At 42.3% G+C, this 23,151-nt stretch overlaps 1 protein-coding gene across 1 annotated transcript in view; it reads right to left on the reverse strand.

Annotated features, from left to right (window-relative positions):
- SNX25 (sorting nexin 25) overlaps nucleotides 1–19,835 on the reverse strand; it is an 85,802-nt gene extending 65,967 nt beyond the window's left edge. The window contains exon 1 of the mRNA XM_072122900.1: nucleotides 19,324–19,835. Coding sequence (XP_071979001.1) covers nucleotides 19,324–19,719 — 396 coding nt within the window. The 5' untranslated portion in view covers nucleotides 19,720–19,835. The remainder of the gene's footprint in view (nucleotides 1–19,323) is intronic.
- Nucleotides 19,836–23,151: the final 3,316 nt, after the last annotated feature.

A 23,151-nucleotide genomic window follows, 5' to 3' on the forward strand; every position in this document is an offset into this window, starting at 1 on the left:
GGATTGGGGTCTAAGGTGGCTAAAGATTATAAAATTGGAGATAATTTGTTGGCAGATCAAGCTAAGGCCTCATGCAGAGGAATGTATGTGGCCAGTGATTCTGCCACACAATTTCTGGCTGCATCATGGTCTATGGGTGCCTTAGAGGTCTAGGGCACCCGGTGCTGTGTGCATGTGGTTTCTCACTGTCGCTAAGTACTCACCCCTTCTCCCTTCCGCACCTGGCTGCATGCTGACCAGGGCTATGGCTCGGTGTGCATAGATTAGCGTGCATGAGGCCTAATTTTGTATGAATCTGTGGACCAGAAGTCACATTACACTTTCTCCATCATTAAAACCCATTCCTCCCAGATCAGGATCAGTTTAAAGGAGGACTGAAATCCAGAGCTCCCACTGTTCAACATAAGACACATTGGTTGCTAAATTAACTGCATGTGCATCATACTGAAAGAATGTAACCAAATTAGGTCCTTCACAGTACTAACATCAAATGGCGAACGCAGGCGACGGCACAGGATGCAACCTGGTGGACATAACAAGGGGCGTCTGAAGCTGCCCACTCGCTGCTCCTCTTGTATAGATGAGGCGCCAGAGGTAGTGCCCGAAGGTGAGTACTTTGTTTATGTGCTGGGGATGGCTGCATTATGCTGGGAGCTACCTATATACTGAGTGTACTGGTGGCAGGAGGCAGTGCAACCAGGATTTGGTTACTAAGCTTTAATTAAAAGAGGGGCACTGTATATGTTCAAATTATTTTGGGGAAGCAAAGTCTACGTCAACTTAGTGCGATAGTATGGAATACATTAGAATCCATACATAGATAAATGCAGGTCCGTAATTTAATATTTTTAATTTGTGGAGGCGATTTATGATAAAAACCAGGGCTAACCACAGTTTTATGCTAACCCTAACGTCTGGGGTGGCGGGGGGAGGTGATTTTTTGAGATTTGCCCTGTACTGTGGTCTCAAGCAACATATATAACACCAGGAATGCATAGGATCATGGTTAACATCAAAGGTTTGTCACCAGTTATAAAAAAAAAAAAAAAAAAAAAAAAAAGGCTGAAACCGATTGGTGCATAGTGCAGATAAATAAAACGCTCACCAACTTCAAATGGGGTTGAGCAAAAAAAAATCCAGATGTCTTCCAAGAATACAGTTTCCATAACATAATATGCTTGGTTTCAGGAGGCCATCTTGATCTTGCCCAGTATATCAACAATCAGGAAAACATCTTTCATCTAGGAATGAGTAAGGTCCCTTGTCTTCACTAGTGGCAAAAAGATTATTTGAAAATGTTCTACTTCAGCCATGTCCTAATACTCAGGTGCACGGAGTAGTAATATACAGGCAGGGAAAACTATGTCCTTATTGTGAGCATTCAGGCCCCATATGCCGGCAGCTGCTTGGCAATAGCTGCCAACATGGACTTGTTTTCTTGATTTATAATTTTAGCAGCTTGTAGAACGTCTTCCAGACAGGGAAAGGGATAGCTGTATTTTCCTCTATTTTTTGTCTCATTCATGGCTTTCACAGTAATTGTTACACCGCTAGGCTTGTCTATTTATGTGGCTGATTGCTTGAATGCGCAATTAGAACATTTGTGTCTTCGTTAATGTCTCGCTGTTGTTACTTCTGTTTACGACAAAATACAGGCTCAAAACACTTCTTCATGCGCTTTCTGAAAACGGTTTGATCTGGGGGTTCAATTTCGCAGAACTGAAAAACATATAGCAGCCAAATGATCTGTCTGTGTAACAGAAGGCTCCCCGTGCAGACGCAAGGTTTTCCTTGTGCGTTGAGTCAACGTCATGAGGTCGAGGGTTGAACAGAGGAAGGGGGGGGGGGGAGAGGAGTTTGAATAGTGATGAGCGGGGTCGTGGGAAGGCGATATGATAATTAGGAAGCGTATTTTTGTTTTGAAATTCGGCATCCCCCGGAAATTCAGAAGTAGGTGATGGAATGCAGCAAGGTAAAACTTTACAATCAAATAATAGAAGAACTAAAAAACACTACAAGATATGATAGCCCTTCGGCGACAGGTTCCCTTTAGTCCAAAAAGAATGCTAACATCTCACTTTTTCTGTTGACCTTTACGAAAACTCATATTGATGGCTACCAAAAAGAAATTAATTCAAACTGCCTTCTCATCTGGTGTAACTGGCAGCTAGTTTAGAGTAATTTGATCATGGTCTAGATATAAGAAAGCCAAAACAAAAAAACTTCCAAAAATGATCTATACTTCATGGGATTTTCCATAGTTGGAAAAACATAGCTGCTTTCTTCCAAAAACAGCACCTTACCTAACCATAGTTTGTGCTAGTATTGCAGATCAGCTGTATAGAAATGGAGTCTAGTAACAATGCCACACACTATCCATAGTCAGGAGCGGAGCAGTTTTTGGAAGAATGCAGCCATGCTTTTTCAACTACCAGACAACCCTTTTAATACTGAAGTCTAAGGGACGATGCAAATAGCATAAACAGCCGCGTACCATCAATATTTTTGAAGGGATGGCACACCGATTCACACTGCTGTTGTCGTGAACCACAGACCATGCAAAGTCCCATATCACAGACCGACATTACTGCTCGGGACGGCACTTATTACAGGATAGTGTTCTATGATTTAAGGAGTTCCTGCTGTTTTTTTTACATGTGCAAGTATGTACTCCTTACATCATAGATCGCCATCATTTAAGGAATCCGTCCCCAGCAGTGATGTCCGATCATGCCACAGGACTCTGCACGGTCCGTAGTTCAAAGATCAACAACGGCAGTGCAAATGCGTCCAAATCATTGTCCAATGGCAGTCAACGTGTCAGTGAAAAAATAGAATAAAGGGGTTGTGTCAACAAGTGCTGTCCATGAAAAACAGTGTACAGCCAGTCCCCGGACAAGATAGGTTATTTAAGTTTGTTAAGTTTGTTCTTAAGTTGAATTTGTATGCACGTCGTAACCGTATATTTTATAATTGCAACCCCGGACAAAAAATTTTTGCTCCTGTGTCAATAAGATTTTGAAATCTTTCGCTGTAATGGTAAGAATGATAATCAATAAAATTACAGACACCTTGCAGCTCATCATTCTAGTCTAGGAGTAAAGTAAAGCATCTGGAGAGCTTCACCAGACGTCACAGTGGGCAGAGTGGGCCATCTGTGATTAAGGGTCGTCTGCAAGTCATGTCTCCTAAAGTAGGGAGCTGCCTGTTCTGTAACACAAAAAAAAAAACAAGAAAACACTTTATTGTAACTCAGACATGGGGGTAATTATTTTAGAAACAAAATGACTAAATCAATTACTCTCTGCACACGAGCAAATTATAGAACTGCCTGCTGAGCCTATTTCAGCCATGAACGAAACAAATAACTCCAATGTAGTGAAAAACATAGCTGACTGAGCAGATTCATTAGACACATCATTATTTAAATTCATGCTGTGTGTTTACATCAAGAGAAAAAAAAAAGGATTGGAACAAATATTCACTTGCATCCAAGGCCTTGGATATAGATTAAAAAAAAAAAAAAAAAAAAAAAATCTGCGGTGGCTACACAAAGACCGGCAAGTAGGTAAGGAAAGCACCATTTTCTTTACAGGGAACACAAATCATTAAAGTACAGCTGTACCACTTTATTCACTAATATAATGTTATTACCAGAATCACAGCAGGAACCTTCCAAAAATACTGAGCCACCCACAGAGGAAATGCAAAGTATACAGCAGTTTCCCATCCTGCGACAGACTAATTTATAACAGCCACCATATTGGATTAAATCTACTAGAAGGACAGGTTAGATGATAAAATCGTCATATAATTTAGCGTTTTGCGTATTCCTAAAATTTACTTAAATACCAATGTCTTATGTTTTGCAGAAGGATTTATCGATGATAAAAAAATAAAATAAATAAACTGCACAAAAACTTAGCAATGAAAAACCCAAGCTACCTTGTAAAATCTCTTTCTTCACGTTAGAAAATATGAAAAATATCACCATGTCCGACTGCTACCTATTGGGATTGCCTTCGAACAGAAGGGCCCCGAAGGAAGCAACCGGTAGCTTATAAGGGCCTTGACTGTCCAATTGCAAATGCATTGTCAAATAGACGCCACAGCCCTTATATACACTAGTGGTTACTTCTGCCCAGGCCATCGATTCATCTGTTAGAGACCTCCTTTAGACATGGATTGCGATCTAAGAACTGAAACATCACACTCAAAATTGCATTGGATTGCACATCTAAATTTTCCAAAAATCAAAAAAGCATTTATTTCTACTTCGGACTATATTCAAACCCCACAAATGCCAAGTATGTTTTTCGATTAAAGCCAATGGGTGGTTCCCTACTCGTTCACCAAAAAAGGAGGCTCTACCCATTCAAGGAGTGACGTGTACATCTTGTATATGATTGCTACGTGTTCTAAGACAAACAAAGGACAAAAAGAAAAAAAAAATAATGCATAACTGCTTAAAAGTCAAGTCAAATAATGTACCAGAAATCCAAAGCTTCCACACACTGGGGCCATTACCAGTGCAAAGCCACTTGCTGAGGAAGCGGCGAGTCACAAGCATCGTTCACACAAATCACTGTGTGTCTCCAGCATTTTCCTCTCTCCCCCTTCCCTACAGCAAAGCAGCAGATGTCAGCCGAAGAGAGGCAGGTAAATAGTTAGATGCTGGATACGTAGACTAAGACACACATCGACTCACATAAATAACACGACCCTGGTAACTCGTGCCTCTTTCTGACAGGGTGCCAGGGAGGCTTACAAAGTTTATTCTCTGGGTATAGGAAATATGCTGCAGTCTGTGTCTGTCTCCTCTCCTCCTCACTCATGCAGCTCTCTTACCTCTCCCACTTCCTGTCATGTGGATTGAGCAGACAGGGGAGGGAGGATGAAGTAGAGTAGATGAAGAAAGCATGAGGAGACACCGGTACACACAGGCTGCAGCTGCCCCTCCCTGAGACTCACCACGTGCTGCTGGCAGGGAGCCAGGTAAATGTAAAGAAAAAAAAAACTATTATAAAACTACTGAAATTATTCAGAGTGCTGACCCAGGAATTCATCATAGTCTGGGCAATGGAACCGGTCACCAGCTAAAATTACATTCCTGGTATTTAATCTAAACTCAAGATACCATGACCTTAGCAGCATGTATTAAACTTGACAATGCAGTTGACCAGATATTATAAAAAAAAGCCCCAGGCTTATCAAATCAATGAAAACTAGGAGAGCAGAGACGAGGACGTTGTACTTCATGCTGTGTGATGTTTCCAGTCTGAGCGTTTATCATGCCTTCCATCAATCCTATAATACAGTCATTATTAATAAATTCTGTCCTATTTTTGTTACAATGTGGTCCGGTAATTGTCGCTTTACATAAGAGATACAGGGTGCAGATTTCCAGTGTGGATGACGTCTGTGTATTATTACATCACTTGGCTACTTCAAAACTTCTAACTATTTCGTACTGTTTAAATATTGACCACTTCATCCATTTCCACAAGAGCCCTTACTTTTTAAGGTCAGTTGGACACAACCTGATCAACTTTATATAATTTATACAATGGAAAAAAATATTATAATACATATTCAAATTATGTCAAGATGAAAAAAATAGTATATGTTATCCATGGTATCCACGAGGTTACCATAGTGATCCATTTCAAGAACGCTGAAGACACAGCTCCAGCAATTAATTTTTTATAAATCTTTTTATAGAAGAGGATTAAGGGTCAGAGAAACAAGTAACAGGAAAGGACAATACAACAGGGAGGAATTCTCAGAAACTGGAGATCCTCACACACGACATGGGCTGCTCATCATATAGCTCCACACAATGGAGCCATCTCTTAGCAACTAAATATCAAGATAATTAGGACAATACAACACCAAGCCTTTGTTCTCTACACATGGATGGCTACAAAACTGCAGAATCAACAGGAAAAATCTATCCAATACCATGAAAAGGTCATTTTCTTTAGATTTTATTGCTTCTTTTAGAAATGAAAATAAGCAGCACGAGTCATTTAAAGGGGTTTTTCCACGAAAGAAAATTCTCACATTTCAATCCACTAATGGTGTTAGCACAATAAAGATCATTTTGATCCTTTTACTCAGTTTTATTGTTGTTTTAGCTCCTATCATTCCCTAAGCTGGTCATTGCAAAATCCCAGGGTGTGGGCGGGGCCTCTCTAAGCAGACACATTACTGTATTATCCATCTAGTTCTGTGGGGTGACAATGTGGTTAGATTATCAGGGTACAGGTGCAAATACAGTTTCATCTGGCTTCTGATGTTATACAAACACACTGACTCATAGAGAGAGAGATGAGACAGATCAGAGATGCAAGAAATTACACAGAGGCTGACAGACAGGCTGACTTTTACACGGTGTGCTCTGCTACAACTCATCACAGATAAGTGACCCGGGGGGAGGTGGAGGCGGGCACATATCTCCTTGTCTCTGAGCTCCATGCAGGGGGTGTGGATACAGGCAAACAGCAGAGAGACACATAACTCTCATCTGCACACTGTCACACAGAAATCCAAGATGGCAGCTCGACCCCAAATCAGAAGTTACTGGGTGGTGTCTAGGGGCAATTGAAATTGTTTACACCAGGACAGATAGAGACAGGTTGGAATTCCTGTATATCTGTGAAATGCTCTATTAGGGAATTAGAGAATGTGTTATTTTGTTATCCTGAGTACATATAAGAAACATGTCTTCGTGGGAATACCCCTTTAATAAAATTCAAAGTAATAAGCAAATATTTGTTTTTTCCTACCAATTTTTTTTTCATCCAAAACAAAAATGTTAAATAAAAAAGATATATAATTACCACATTCACATTATTTTTGTAAATACAATCATCCATAATGTTAAAGGAAATCTACCATCAACATCAAGATCCAGCCACTGTTGACTGTGGTAATGTTATATTTTACAATTTAACGTTTTAAAATTATGCTAATGATACAGAAAGGCTCAGGGAGGGGAGGCGGGGCTTGATATATCAAAGTGTCCCTGGTTTATAATGCGTGATTTTTATGGTAGATTTGTTTAAGGGTTCTTTCCAATACTGGGATTAAACCTAAGCCTTTCACTCCTTAAGGCCTGGACCTCAGTGTCCCATTCAAATTAAAGGTTTACATTAAAATATTGTGCATGTGAAAAGATAAACCACTTAACAGCATTTCCTATGAGTCCTACAAAATGTGAGATGGGACCTTCATAAAATGAACTTTTTTTTTAACACATCTGTTTTAAATTTCTCCAGATCTTAGTTGGAGCAATATCTGTTGGATTGTCTACTTCCTAAAGTGCATCCTGGTCCCAGCTAATGAGTAATGCACTTAGCACTTAGAACATTAAAGAAAATGCTTTAGCAGAGCAGGTCATCTTCATCCACTTCTTCATAGTCTAGGACTAATGCCAACTGCTGACGGGTCACATCTGACTTATCTACGAATGTGAAGTACTGTATGTTCTGACATTCGTAGTTCTGCACTACGGGGGACATTTACCTTTCTGGCATAAAAGGCCTGATGTAAATCACAATTCCCTCTTACACCACAGTCACGACAAGAGGGTGTGGAAGGGTGTGAAGGGCGTGTGCCAGGTTGCAAAGTTTTCCCGCCCCAGTCCACTATCGTTAAACCGAAGCCCATTCAGGGCCGTACAAGAAAGCCCCCCCCCACTCCCCCGAGCCAGCTTAAACCAGGACAGGTTGGTCCCTAATCTCCTGAACATGTTGTACATTTTGTTATTTTACCAATGATAACAAGTATTCTAGGCTTGTTCTAAGTCTTAGAAGGGCTGCTAATCAAACGCATTGAACACTCCTAGGAGACCACAGTCCCAGTTCCCTGGGGGGGTGGCTATGCTACTCTGCCCCAGTTGTGCGGTGCATAACTATCCAGCTGGGCATTTTCATACAACGGTAAACTCACATACAAATAGGGTGTATAAAAAAATGTAAAAGATGCATGAGAATACACACTCCAGACCCAGTGCATCTATAAACTCATTTGCATAACATAAGGCATGAATATTGTTTTATCTCCCTATGGGAGCAAAGGCAGTGTCTCCCAACCTCTGCTGAGCAGACGCCTTACTCAGCAGCACGGAGGACGCCAGTGATGTCACTGTCCATATATAAGGACAGTGACATCACTGTGGAAAAACCCCTACATCAGCAGCCGCCAATCACTATCTGCTGCTGTTGTTGTTCACCGCTTCCCCAACATTCAGGGATGTGGAAGAGGCACCGGGTGACGTATCCCACAGTATAAACATACAGTGCGATATGTATGTGTCATATGTTGTAAGGACATGTTGGGAATCCATCCATATAACAACATATAGCAGTGGTGGCGAACCTATGGCACTGGTGCCAGAGGTGGCACTCTGAGCCCTCTCTGTGGGCACCCAGGGCATCACCCCAGCATGAAGTTCACCAGACAGGACTCAAAGAATCTTCCTACAGAATTGTCCTACAATAATAGGCGAATTTGCCCTCCTCCTTTCAACTGCGTTGGTGTCTTTAGGAGGCTGAATGAGTGAAAGTTGTCAAAGAACAAGGAGAAATAAATTACTGCTTAAGTTGCTGTGCTGGCACTTTGCAATAAATAAGTGGCTTTTGGTTGAAGTTTGGGCACTCGGGCTGTAAAAGGTTCGCCATCACTGACATATAGCATATACGTAATATGAACCCACCCTAAGGCGACATTCACACGACTGGAAATCTATCTTTTCCACGGGCATGGAACAGTGGTGAAGCACATTACTACAGAGGCGCAGTGTGGAATCACAGCCTTATAGCTTCATTGCCTTCTAAAAAGCCCAGTAGCTAAACACTAACTCAAGGGTCTCGTGTAAATGGCATTGTAGAAATGTCAATCCAACTAAATCCAAGCACATCTGAAAAACAAGGAAACAATTAAAAACAGCAAATTCTTTCAGATCTAGGAATTCCCGCTCATGTCACAACAAGTAATTATAGGGTGCACACACATCCGTATTAGGGGATAGAAATTAAAAGCTCCTATACATGATTATTCTAAATGTCCTTGCAAATCAATTGCTTCTTTATTAATACACGCTGTTCCTTCAGGTCTTAAGTACTTGATAGACCCTTAATCCTTCCTATGCTAATCACAACATTCAGAGGCCTTTGTCAGGGGAAGGAAAAGGAGATGACGTGTCCCGAATGGAAATTAGCAAATGATGAATGGAATTGAGGTTTTTCTGAAACCTCACAACATCAACCGTACTACAGCAGGAAATCTAGCTTACACGGGCATCTCTACTATATAAAAACAACCAAATATCATGGAAAAGGCAAGTCGAAGGACAACAAATTATAAAATTCTTTGTAACAAACAAAACAAAAAACACAAACATGTAGCCAGAGCCAGACACGTACAGCACTGTATACTTTATAAGGGTAGATAGACATGGATTACAGTCACCACTTACACAACAGTTTAGGAACCCAGTTTCCTCATAAAAAGTGCATTACTCAGGAGTTGCAATGTGGATCTAGACATATGGCTTATATGGATAAACCCAAAAATGTCCACGGAGGACATTTTTGTTTGTAGTCATACAACAACCATTTTAACCTAGACAAGTTTATTGAAGTCCAACTTATAAGATTAACATAAAAAACTAATTATGCCGTGTGGTAAAAGCAGCTAATTTTTATTAGCCGTTTTTAATTATACTCAACAAAAAAGGTTTATAAAAAGTTTGTCAGTAGACAAATAAGAGGTCATCATAAAAAAAAAAAAAAAAAAAAAAAATCAATGGTGGTGCAACAGCTAGAATACCAGTATAAAAACCCATGATAAATAGAGATGGAGTACAAAGCGGATAGTCACAATCACCATGTAGTGGCTAGGTGACTGCAGCTTAGGTCCTACTTAAATAAATACACACTGCTTTGCAGGACCTTGTCTTACCACTATGCTATGGAGCTGTTGTGTATGGGTTATAAAAACGGTTTATGAGTTGCTCTGTGGGGGTGCTCCCAAAAATCCGATATTTAAGGGGTGGATATTTATAAGTAACTTTAACAGGGCAAAGATAAGACCCTAATAGAGTAATCTATATTATACTTACCCTGTTCAAGTTTGTCGCTTGCTGCCAGAACCTGCGGGGTCATGCATCTTCTGGGCAGCTAGCATTGAGACTTTCTTTGACGTCCTGCAGGTGGATAAAGGGGCCGGGCAGTCCGTATACACAACCCCTTCAATTACTGATATACAAGTGATTATGATGGAGGGGGCATACAGACAGTAATGAATGTACGCCCCCCATCCACCAGAGGACATAAGTTGCCACAGGAAGTCCAACTGCTCAAGGGTTACGTGAACTGTGCAAACGCCAAACTTTAAAGGGTTTGTCCACTTTCAGTAAATAATTGATGGTTTGTATAAAGAAAACATATGCAATTTTCCAGTATTCTTTCTGCATTAATTCATTACTGTTTTTGTAGATCTCTGCTTGCTGTAATTCCAAAGAAATGACCACTGAAAGTGGATAGATATCTGTCCATGGTCATGTGATGTCACACAGGTGCACAGCTCATCAGTAACACACGCCTCTGATACCGCTGCAATAATAACAGCTTGTGCGCCTGTGTGACATCACATGACCAGGGCAGATTTTTATCCACTGGAAGTAAAAATGAAAGCTTTACATAGACTGACAGCAAGCAGAGATCTAGAAAAACAGTGAGGAATTATTACAGAAAGTATATTGGAAACAATATCAAATTATTTACGGAAAGTGGACGAAGGTAAGTATAATATGGGCGTCACTATTCGAATGTTATACTTAAAGAGAACCAGTCATGCAAAATAACCCCCCTAAACTAAATATATTTTCATAAACTGCCATTAGAGAGCATTGCCTCTATCCCTTCATTGTCCCTCTACATGCCTGTAAACCTAAGCAATGAGGTCCTAAAGCTGTATGCAAATGACCTGTGAAATGTCCAATGAAGCATTAGCATATTCAAGCTGTCCACCTTATTCATGAGTGGGAGGCACAGCCATACCCCCAGTGCATGACTGACAGCCTGTATAATGATGTGAGGCTGTATAATGATGTGCTTCTGGTGCTGGTGGCCACGCCCCCTGCAGCCTGTGTGTACATGTGTGTGTGTTTAGGAGAGATACAGCAGCTCCAGGCAGCCATGTTACAGCAGAACATGTCAGATTCATGTGTAGCTGATGTCTGTGTCTCTGTGTATTAGGAGGATGCAGCATGTCAGCAGATGCAGCACACACACTAGCAATGCTTTACTATACATTACACACAGACATGAGCAGGGGGAGGAGAGGGGAGGGGGAACAGGGGTGACATCACTGTCTCTGACCATGTGACCAGCCTCATTTACATGATAAAAAATAGATGATTTTACAATGAATAATGTATGAAATAACTAGATAAAGGCTGGGATGGATCCTTGTGAGCTGATCCAACAGGTAGTAGTGACAAGACTAGTGACACAGACCTGATGACGGGTGTCCCTTAACCTGCAAAGTTTTGTATAAGTGTCCAACTCTTTCAAAATCTTTTTCTAATCAATATTTTCGGCTCCTTTTATGTCAACATGTTCTATTATGTTGTGAAAATGTTACATCATCAGGTTATACAATGTTGCAAACTCTTTACCAACAAATACAAGAAAGGGAAAGAAAACAACTACATCTACAGCTGCACGAGGAGTGAAAGATTACATCTAGAACAATAGGTTCACACGTGTACAGGTCATAGTGAACTATCTAAAGAAATTCAATGCTTTCTTTGGGAAGGTGAAAACATTGCTGTTTGAATAATTGGTGGAATAAAAAGATAATTTCTATGGATATTGATGTGGCTTGGTTGGGCATCTGGAAGCTTGCAACCTATATTTTCCATTACAAAATGCAGCTCCAAACTACTGCTTTTCTATTTTTGGGGGGATATTAAATATATTAGTTATATGGGGGACATGTAAACTTAACGCCGACTTATAGTTTAGTTCACGGTCACAGAGAAGGGGCCAGCTTATATATACAGGCGATCCCCTACTTAAGAACAACCAACTTACAGACGACCCCTAGTTATAAATGGACCTCTGGATAGTGGTAATTTATTGTACTTTAGCCGTAGGCTACAATAAAACAGCTGTAACAGTTATCACAGGTGTCTCTAATGAAGCTTTGGTGTTAATCCTGGTTCTTATGACAACCCAACATTTTTAAAATCCAATTGTGACAGCTTAATTGTTTACTTCCAGTGGACAGAAATCTGACCATGGTCACATGGGTGCGGGGCTCATTATAACACACAGCTCTCATTACTCTTTCACTAACAAACAATTAAGCTTCCTATAGAAGAACAGCAAGCAGAGATCTAGAAAACCATGGGGAATTCATACAGAAAGTATATTGGAAAAATGTATAACTTCTTATTACACAAACAATAACATTAATTTGCTGTAATGGTAATACCCCTTTAAGGGTTTCTCAACATTTTATCCTATGGGTTGAAGGTCTAAAGAAAAAAAAAAAGTTTAAGCAATTCTTGTCCCTCTCTAGCGCTCCCATAGCATAAAATTTTATGAAACCGGGCAAACTATATTATTAGCTATAATCTCAAACCAACCAAACAATACTTTTAATATACAAATTTCGCTATTGAAATCTGAAATATTCACACATCATGACACCAACCAGTATGTGTTCTGACTTTTCACAAGGGGTTGCCGCAAGAATTGAAGTTATCCCCTATCCTCTGGCTAATGAGTGGAGCGGAAGGACAAGCTACATTCACAGTCTTTGGGAGTGGTTAGAAACAGCTCAGCACTGTGCTTCGAAATTTCCGTCATTCACATTGAACTGTAAGATGCATGCTGGTCCTTCCACTCCACCCATTAGCGAGAACAGGATCCACGTTCACCAGGTTGCTGGGTGTCCCAGCAGTTGGACCCTCACCATTCTAGAATAGAGGTTAACTTACAGGGAACCTATCATCAAAATCCATCATGATAAACCAGGGGTACATACTGATAGATTCAGGCACAAAGACTGTAGTAATCTTCTTATATTTGTTATCCATGGTCCCCTTCCATCTAAAATCAACTTTTAAAATCATGCTAAAGTACCACAAGGGCTATGGGGGGGGGGGGGGGGTTACCAGAGCCATTATGTAATGCCTCCCAGAGCCCTTCTGGCTGAGGGTGATGATACATGTGGCGTTTTTAGTCAGTTTAGGGGCTGTTTTTTCAGATCGTAAAAAACATGTGTTTTTAATTTTAAAAAATTGGTAAAACCTGTCAAAAACGCATGCGTTTTTTACAATCTGAAAACGGACAACTAAAAAAGGCCCAAAACCAGCCTAGACACGCCACGTGTGCCATCACCCTCAGAAGCACAAATTCGTCAAAGTTGGAAGGAAAGAAGCCTGGCTCTATGATCTATCTCAGCTGTTTAAGTATCACTCGGCCAACATTATTGGTTGTGTGAATAAGCCCTAACATTCCATAAAGAATCCAGAAATGCCCTGGAAGATGTTTTGCTGCAAGTATATGGCATTAGAGAACCTCAGATCAGTCTGGCAGTGACTTTCTCCTTTCTCTGATATAGCAGACTGAGCGTGCACAGGTAAGGGGAAGTCAGCTCGCAGGTTGTCTGCCGCAAATGGCCATTTACTGTCCTATACAAGAGCTCAGAGCTGCATTCACAATTCTGCTAAATGTAACGTTTTAATCTGCGAACATCCATGGCTGGTTCTGCATCTATTCATACCATGTTTAGATCATTTCTCCTCTAGAAGGCACAAGACCAAGTGTACAATCCTCTATAGTAGGAAAAGCAAACTATTCCGCTGCAGTACTGAAGGTCACACTGGTAGTGATGTGTCTGCTGACAAATCTGACTACTATTGTTAACAGCAAAACATAAATGCTGTTACTCAAGGCTGAGAGATTGATAATATTTACATGCCTACAACAAGCGTCCAGCCAACAGTTACCATACATATATTTCCAGTAAGAGAATGGGGGAAGACTACAGACTTTTTAGGGCTTACACTGCCCCTAGCAGGAACCAGTACCATATAATAAAGATGACAGACCAAAGAGATTGCACAAAGCACAGCCCAGGGTTTTACAGCAGTTGAAAAACATGGCTACTTTCTTCCAAAAACAGCACCACACCTGACCATGGTTTGTGGGTCTATTCCAGCTCAGCTTTACAAATTTAGCCTCTTGCTGCCCCATGGCAGCAGGTGTAGGAAGAGGGTTCACGGGCTGTATTAAGCACCAAACCCACCCCGGACGTGGGTGTCAACCATTTAAATAGCAACAAGAAAGCCGCTGCTGGCATGTAAATGCAGTCGCCGCCATCTTGGGCCAGATCACCACTTCCCATGACTTCAACAGTGGGCAACGATCCATTGCCGGGAGACTATAGCCCACATTTATTAAAGTGTTGGTACCAGTTTTCTCTCTGACATTGCACTAGAAAGAACATGCAAAGAGCACAAGTATTTAAACATTTGTGTGTTGCAGCTGCACAGTGTCCAACAAGACAAAAATGTGCACCTGGGGTCCTGGGTTCAAGTCCTATCCAGGTCAACATCTGCAAAGAGTTTGTATGTTCTCTCCGCGTTTGTGTGGGTTTCCTCTGGTTTACTCCCACACTCCAAAAACACACTGGTAGGTTGATTAGATTGTGAGCCCCATGGGGACAGGGACCGATGTGACAAGCTCTGTGCAGCGCTGGGTGATCTGTGTGCGCTACATAAATAAAGGAATTACCATTTTTATTATTATTAGGGACAATAACATCTAATAGGTTAAACACTCCCAATCCACCCTCTTCAATCGCGAGTACTGCAGTCAGATGATGAAAGAGGAACCAGAGCTATGGCCCATTGCTTGATGGGATATGTGTTACTACATCCTCAACTACATCCACATTACTAATTTCCTCTGACACCATCCAATCAGCGGCGGAAGCTGTCAGAGAAGAGATTCCTTTCGAGCTTAGCCCCCGGCACCAGGTCTCTGTCGGCGTTGGGTTGGAACACAACATGATCTCATGTGTTCCATGTGCTGCGCGGAGCAAAGCAGTTGTGGGCTCCCGGCAGTGCAGAGGCCTGATGACGGGAGTGCACAGTAGCTGCAGCTAGGCTCGTGCACACCAAAAAAGGAATATCCACTCTGACACCTACCGCCGATGTTTGGATGGTGTCAGAGGAGCATGATCACAACCCCCCACCTGTGCTGCAGCTCCTCCTCTCTGACGATACAGCACAGTAAATAGTCAAATGCCGGGGCTCATATCACAGGAACGGAGGGGGCTAGGAGGAAAATTCAAAGTGCCCCTGAATTAGGATGCAAGTGCCTACATGGTGTTCACTTTAGGATATTTGGAGTGGTGAAAGGTCTTCTTTAAAGAAAAAAATGCCTCTAGATTTTTAGACTACTCTTTCTCTGTACTGTTCTACAATCTCATGATGCCCTTGCTCTGTATCACAAAGGCAATTACTGACAGCACCATCTACTGGGAGGACAGTGTGGTTATAATTTTTAGTATATCCTCCTTATCCAAGAGACTTTGGGGGAGACTTATCAGGACTTGTACTTTTCTGGCATACAAGCACGGAAATAACTGTTGCGATTATTTGACCCTTTATGCATCCTTCATGCCGAGCAGGTGTCAAGGGGGTACGGCCTGCGCTGCAATGGGTCGTCGCGTGGCGTTACTGCTCAGTAGACTTGATCCCCCTTCCTTCAATGTTAAAAAGAGACTACACTTCTGTAGTAACTATGTTAGGAGTTTATGTCCATCACAGTGAAGATCCCATGAAATTTTATGATTCTGGAAGCCCAAAGCCTGCTGACCCTGGTTGACCTTGGAAAAAAATAACATGCAATTCTCTGGCTGGTCTACATGAGGTCACACAACCAAACTAAAAAGAGAACGTTTTCAAGAATTGTTAGGTAGAAAGGAATAATTAAAAGAGGCAATACCTTTCATGTTATGGGGCAAATGAAGGGTCCACAGGCAAAGTAATAGGCTGCATTCACGTGCAGGGTTTAATTTGTCTTAAGGCTGCAGAGAGGGGATTGTCCAAATCGTAGATGCGTTTCCACTGCAATTCTTGGAATTGCTAAAGAGCACCCCGTGTTTACACGGAAATGCTTGCATTCGGGAATGAAGACCTCACGCTTAGCTTGATTTACATGTACAATTCACAATCCCAATTATTTCTAAACGCAATTTAAAGCCTGCGGGAACAGAGACCATGCGTTTTGCTTTATCTACATGCCGCTGTACAAGCAGCTCGTTCCTGATCTCAACCAGTTCAGCATCACAGGCATTTCTAAACGCAACATGTGAATGCATCCTCAATAAGGAAAGGGATAATAGTGTCTAAAACACAGATAAACGTGACACAGCGCATGTAGGACAGTGTCCGAATTGTGAAGAGGTACATCTCTAGCCATTAGCATAGAGCTTAAAAACTGGCCAAATAGTCTCACAGCAGAACATGGTAACCACAAGCTTATCTTCACGGATTAGCCATGTTGGGCTCTGTAACTCGTTATAGACAGCAGTAATTATGAACACGGCCATGAGGTTATGGTACAGAAATTGCTCCCCTTGCCTCCATGAAATCATCATACACACACCCTGGATACGATCAGGTTAATATCATGCAGCGAGCACATGATGCCACGTACGCGTCTCCATACATTCTGTAACTGTAAAAGGTTTACACAAAATAAATAGTTAGGGCGCTCAAAGCAGAGATCACGCTCAAGGCATGAATTACATGTGAAGACACACAGGTCATACACAGCAAAGTTTGTTTTTCCCTTGCATCCAAGACAAATCGGCTTCAGCATGTGGTGCTCTGTATACTACAAGCTGCTGGTATTTCAGCACCAATACCCTGCAGGCAAATGGAGGCGCTATTAAGGCTCACCCACTGTCATGACCTGAAGAGGCACGGGTCACATGGCGTGAGACCGATGCCCCTTGTTAGACAGCACAGGACATGGTTTTGGTAGTTTTGGAAAAATAGATAAAAAAAACAAAAAAAACGCACAAACTGATCCAGTGTTATTACAACAAAGACCATGTTCATACATCCATCAGCATCTCAGTAATTCCCTATTGGAGATGAATAACTAATACAATAAAAACTGTTCCCAAGGGATCTCATTGACTATGCTGCAATAAAACCACATTGATCAATAATGTTAGAAATATAATAATGTAACATGTTGACATTCAGTACACTTCAACAAACCACTGCCATACGATGCGAAACCTAATACTATAATATTCTCTACTTCCAGAAGCTCCGGTCATCCATCAGCAGGGACATTTGCTGCTGGGATTTAGGGACTCTAAAAGGCCCCACCTCTTGCACAGTTTAAAATTTAAAAGGAGCTCTGTTTCGCCAAAAATCCATCAATCTCTAAGGCCATGTTCACACTTGGCATTCTGTTTGCATTTCCAAGCGTAATGCATGCACTACTCCTGTGATCACTTAATGAAGATTGCATTTGCATCAAGTTATCGCAGGAGAAGTCGAATGTGTTTGGAAGTACAAAGCAAATGCCATGTGTGAACACAGCCTAAGAGCACATTCACACGTTGCATTTTGGACTGCGTTTTCATTGCATTTGAAACGCGTTACAACAGCTGAGGAGAGGTGATTTGCCTAATATTACTGTTTGCTAACGCAATGTTAACGCATGCATGAACAAAACGCATGTGTTGACGCATTGTTAACACATGCATTAACATCGCATTTACAATATGCTTTGTAAACAGAAACGTTAACAGTAATGTAATTATGCAAATCTCAGCTGTTGTAATGCGTTTTGAAATGCAATGAAAACACTACCAAAGCACAATGCGTGACCGCGCCCTCTGGGTGATGCCACACGTCATGTTTTTGGACTGTTTAAAATAATGCATTTTCAGTGGGTTTTAAAAATGCATGCGTTTTTAAAGGTTTACCACGTTTTTGGCTGGTTTTAAACTTTCACAGCTGTCTACACTTCTAGAAATAGAGATAAACAGGTTCAAAGCAGCCAAACGCATGATAAACATTCAAAAACACGACGTGGGGCATCATCCTAAGGATAGTGTCACACGTGGCTTTTTGAACCCGTTGTTTTAAGTCATGCGTTATCAGTCCATAAAAATACGTATCCTTTTTTGTCCATTTTAAATTAAGATGATTGGGAAAACCAGATCAAAACGTACGCATTTTTTAAGGGACTAAAAAAGCCAAGTGTTTTCTAGAACTGTGCTTGTGGTCATTCTATCGGAAGCTACATTGTTTACTTCCTGTGGATATAAAACCAGTCCTTGGTCATGTGATGTCACACAGGTGCACGGCTCATTCGAGTTATCAGGGCTGGGTAATATAACGAGCTGTGCACCTGTGTGACATTAAATGATCATAGACAGATTTCTATCACAATGAATCTTCCTATATTATGTCAGCAAGCAGAGATCTAGTAAATCGTGAGGAATTGATGCAGAAAGCATATTGGAAAAATTGTAGAACTTTTTTTTATACAAACAGTAATATTGATTGGCTTAATCTAGACAAGCCCTTTAAAATACAGTATCTTATCATTTGCACTGCTTTTTTTCCTTTGTCAGCTCTAGGTTAATACACTGTTCTGATCTGAAGTTGAGGGCAGAACATCTAACGGGCCAATGTCAGCCAATATATAGAAGCCGAGAACCAACTTAGCGGAGATGATGGTACATGCGGATAGTGCTGTGACGTGTCCATGCAATGTATATGACATGATGACAGATGCATGACCTGCTGTACATGGACAAGTTTACACAGGATTCCAATCTGAGAACACACCCGAGTGGCCCCCATTGTGCCCCCTGATACCTCTCTATAGGCAACTACACAGAGAAGACTTGCACTTGGCAGGGACTATTGTGGCAAGGTGTGCCCCCAGATAGTGGCATGTGGTCTTAGTGTTTGCCCTGTATGTGAGTAGCCAGTCCCAGAACTAAGACTCTTACAAGACATTATCTATAAGGAATAGTCTCCTCTACAGGTGCAGCCTAGATGCCCAGGAGAAAGTGAATGCTTCATGCCAAGTCCTGGACCTGGCACTCCATGGTCCCTAGTCACTAGACTATGGAGAACATGATACAGTCCCGGGATAACACTCTGCCAGCTCCAGGATTATCGCACAATGGTAGGTCAATCCCTGGCCCCTGTATAGAGGAGGGGGACAGCAGCACCTGTATGGAGGCAGCACTCACCTGAGTGGGGGTCCTGGCCCGTGTGAAGTCCGGCGGAGCAGCCTGGCGGCCAGTACAGAGCAGTGCGCACAGTGTCCCCAGCAGTACTGCGCACAGCGCCCCCCCTACGTAGACGGCGCAGCGGAGCAGCAGCACGGTAGGACACAGCTCCCCTGCAGCGCCCCCTCCTGGCTGCACAGAATCCTGCCCCAGGTGTATCAGTGACAGAAGCAGCAGCCCGAACACGGCGCTCAGCATGACCATAGAGGAGCCGCGGGGGGCAGCGCTCTGCTTCCATGGAGCCGCCTGTGTGCAGCAGTGGGGCCCGGGGGTGAGCGGGGGGCCCGGGGCAGCCCTCTTCCTGCACAGGACATGGTGGTTCCCCGCTGCGGAGTCCGGCCTCCCATGTAGCTTCATAGCGCTCCAGCATCCCCAGCCGCGGCCAGGCTGCACATCTCTCCCTCGGGCCGGCTCCTCCGCTTACACCGTGTGCGAGTCTCCTCCCTAATAGCCGGCTCTGTCACCGCTCTCCCCCCGCCCAGCCCCTCACCGAGGCGGAGACATCAGCGATGCTCCAAACCATGATGAGAGTGGTAGTCGCCGACCACAGGGTCACTGGCCAGGGCTGGAGATTACACATGTAGTCACACAGCCAGGAATCCGCATCCAGTACAGAACCTCGTCCCATTGTATCAGGAGCTGATTCCTTATGTGAAATATTGGGCTCCAGGCATGATGTGCTGGTACAGCCGCTTGTCTCCCGGCTTCCTGGCTGTATAGGAGATGTAGAGCTGTGTTGGCCATTATGGGCATGGGATTATATACGGGATTGTATATGTCTATAGGCTGTTACATGTCACCTATTTAGTTACAGTTCATATGCACTGATTTTACAAGAATACATGGATTAATAATAATTAATAAAAATAGATTAATGCATATATATTCGAGTATAAGCCGAATTTTTCAGCACCAAGCCCAACTCGGGTATATATATTAAAATACATTAGTACTCACTTCTGGCACTCGCACTGCCGGGTTGAGCGCCAGAGGTGAGTACTAAGTTTATTATAACTGCCATTTTTGAGACTAATGCCACCCTCCAAAGTTTCAAACATGCTCTTAAAACCCATCTTTTTTAGGCAAACGTATCACACTCGCTAACTGCATGAAATGTCAACTCTCCCTTTACTAATCCATCCTATGTCCTATCTCCCATCTCTTATCCGCAAACAACAGATATATCCCAAGCTCCAGGCTTCTCTGCAGTCACTTTCACCTTGGCCTTTGTATATAAGCTAACAGAAGAGCATATCCTGCCAGAGGGGGCACACACCAGTATGTCAGTGTGCTTGTTTTACAATTAATCATCCTGGTGGTAGATTTCCTTTACGGAACAGACAGGCTCTTCTTACAGACCAAATGCTACACAGATGCGTCCAGTTTGTGCCAGTCACTGCACTGCCAGAGAATAGATGTGCGTCTCATTCTGAATTGTGTTTAAAAAAATAACCCTCATCCACAAAGCTCTGCATAATGCTGCACCTCCCTATCTCTCTTCTCTCATCTCAGTCTATCACCAACCCCTGCTCTTCGATCTGCCAGTGATATTACATTAATCTCTACCTTAATTTGAGCCTTTCCATGAGCTGCACCAATTCTCTGGAATGACCTTCCCCAGACTTTCAGACTAATACCCAACCTTAAAACCCATCTATTACCCTTGCTAACTGCATGAAATGTCAACTTTCTCTTTAACCCCTTAAGGACGGAGGGTTTTTCGCCTCATTTCTCGCTCTCCAACTTCAAAAATCCCTAACTTTTTCATTTTTCCGTGTACAGACCTGTGTGAGGGCTTATTTTGTGCGTAACGAATTTTACTTTCCCGCAATGTTATTTATTTTAACATGCCGTGTACTGCGAAGCTGAAAAAAAATTCCAAATGTGGAAAAATTGAAAAAAAACCGCACGTGCGTCACGTTCTTGTGGGCTCAGTTTTTACGACTTTCACTCTTCGCTCCAAATAACATGCCTACTTTATTCTTTGGTTCGGTGCGATCGCGGTGATACCAAATTTATACAGGTTTTATTGTGTTTTAATACATTTTCAAAAATTAAACGAATGTGTACAAAAAAGAAAAATTTTTTTTTGCCATCTTCTGACGCTAATAACTTTTTCATACTTTGGCGCACGGAGATGTGTGAGGGGTCATTTTTTGCGAAATGAGGCGACGTTTTCATTGCTACCATTTTGAGGTCTGTGCGACATTTTGATCATTTTTTATTTCATTTTTTATGTTATGTAAAAAGGTGTAAAAGTCGCATTTCGGACATTTGGGCGCCATTTCCCGCCTCGGAGGTCACCGCCGGCCGTAACCGTTTTTATATTTTGATAGATCGGGCATTTTGGGACGCGGCGATACCTAATATGTTTGTGATTTTTACTGTTTGTTATGTTTTATATCCGTTCTAGGGAAAGGGGGGTGATTTGAACTTTTAATATTTTATTGATTTTTTTTATTTTTTAAACTTTTTTTTTTCTTTTTTTTTTCACTATCTTTTAGACCATCTAGGGTACATTAACCCTAGATAGTCAGATCGCTGCTACCATATACTGCAATACTACAGTATTGCAATATATGGCATTTTTGCAGCACATTCATTACAATGAGCCACTGGCTCATTGTAACGAATATGCAGCTGCCAGATAGCCTCGTGTCAAAAGAAGACACGAGGCTACCATGGCAACCGATCGCCGCCCCCCGATGACGTTCGGGGGCGTGGCGATCGAAAAAAAGATGGCGGCGCCCGCGCGCCGCCGTCTTTTAAACGCCGCCGGCGACTTTGCCGGCGGCGTTTAGGGGGTTAATAGCCGCGATCGGTGCAGGCACCGACCGCGGTTATTAGCGGTGGGGGTTTTGTGCAAAATGCAAAAACCCCCACCTCTGTATGAAGAGGACTCAGCCCGTGAGCCCTCTTCATACATCCCTTATACCTCTGCGCCGTAGAGCTACGGCGCAGAGCGTTAAGGGGTTAACAATTCATCCTATGTCCTTATCCATCAAACACCAGATTATATACCAGGCTTCTCCGCAGTCACTTTCACCTTGGACCTTGTATATAAGATGGCAACTGATGGTTGGTTCAAGATGCAGAATTATCTATTAAATTATTTTAAACTGTTCCCTTAAAAAGAATGACTGGACCATTATACAAGCTCTTATATGTCTTGTGTCAACCCCTCATCCTCATAGACTGTAAGCTCTTGTGTCACCCCCTCATCCTCATAGACTGTAAGCTCTTGTGTCACCCCCTCATCCTTATAGACTATAAGCTCTTGTGTCACCCCCTTATCCTCATAGACTGTAAGCTCTTGTGTCACCCCCTTATCCTCATAGACTGTAAGCTCTTGTGAGCAGGGACCTCACTCCTATTATTCCATATGACTGTTTGTACTCTGTAATGTATTATAATATATGTATATGCCCCCCATGAGTTGTAAAATGCTACGGAATTTGATGGCGCTATATAAATAAAGATTATTAAAGGGGGACACTGCTGGACAGTTCTGTAAATGGGGCACTGCTGGACAGTTCTGTAAATGGGGCACTGCTGGACAGTTCTGTAAAGGGGGATTGCTGGACAGTTCTGTAAAGGGGAGACTGCTGGATAGTTCTGTAAATGGGGCACTGCTGGACAGTTCTGTAAATGGGGCACTGCTGGACAGTTCTGTAAAGGGGGATTGCTGGACAGTTCTGTAAAGGGGAGACTGCTGGATAGTTCTGTAAATGGGGCACTGCTGGACAGTTCTGTAAATGGGGCACTGCTGGACAGTTCTGTAAAGGGGGA

This window comes from Engystomops pustulosus, chromosome 1 (assembly GCF_040894005.1).
Source record: "Engystomops pustulosus chromosome 1, aEngPut4.maternal, whole genome shotgun sequence".
NCBI lineage: Eukaryota > Metazoa > Chordata > Amphibia > Anura > Leptodactylidae > Engystomops > Engystomops pustulosus.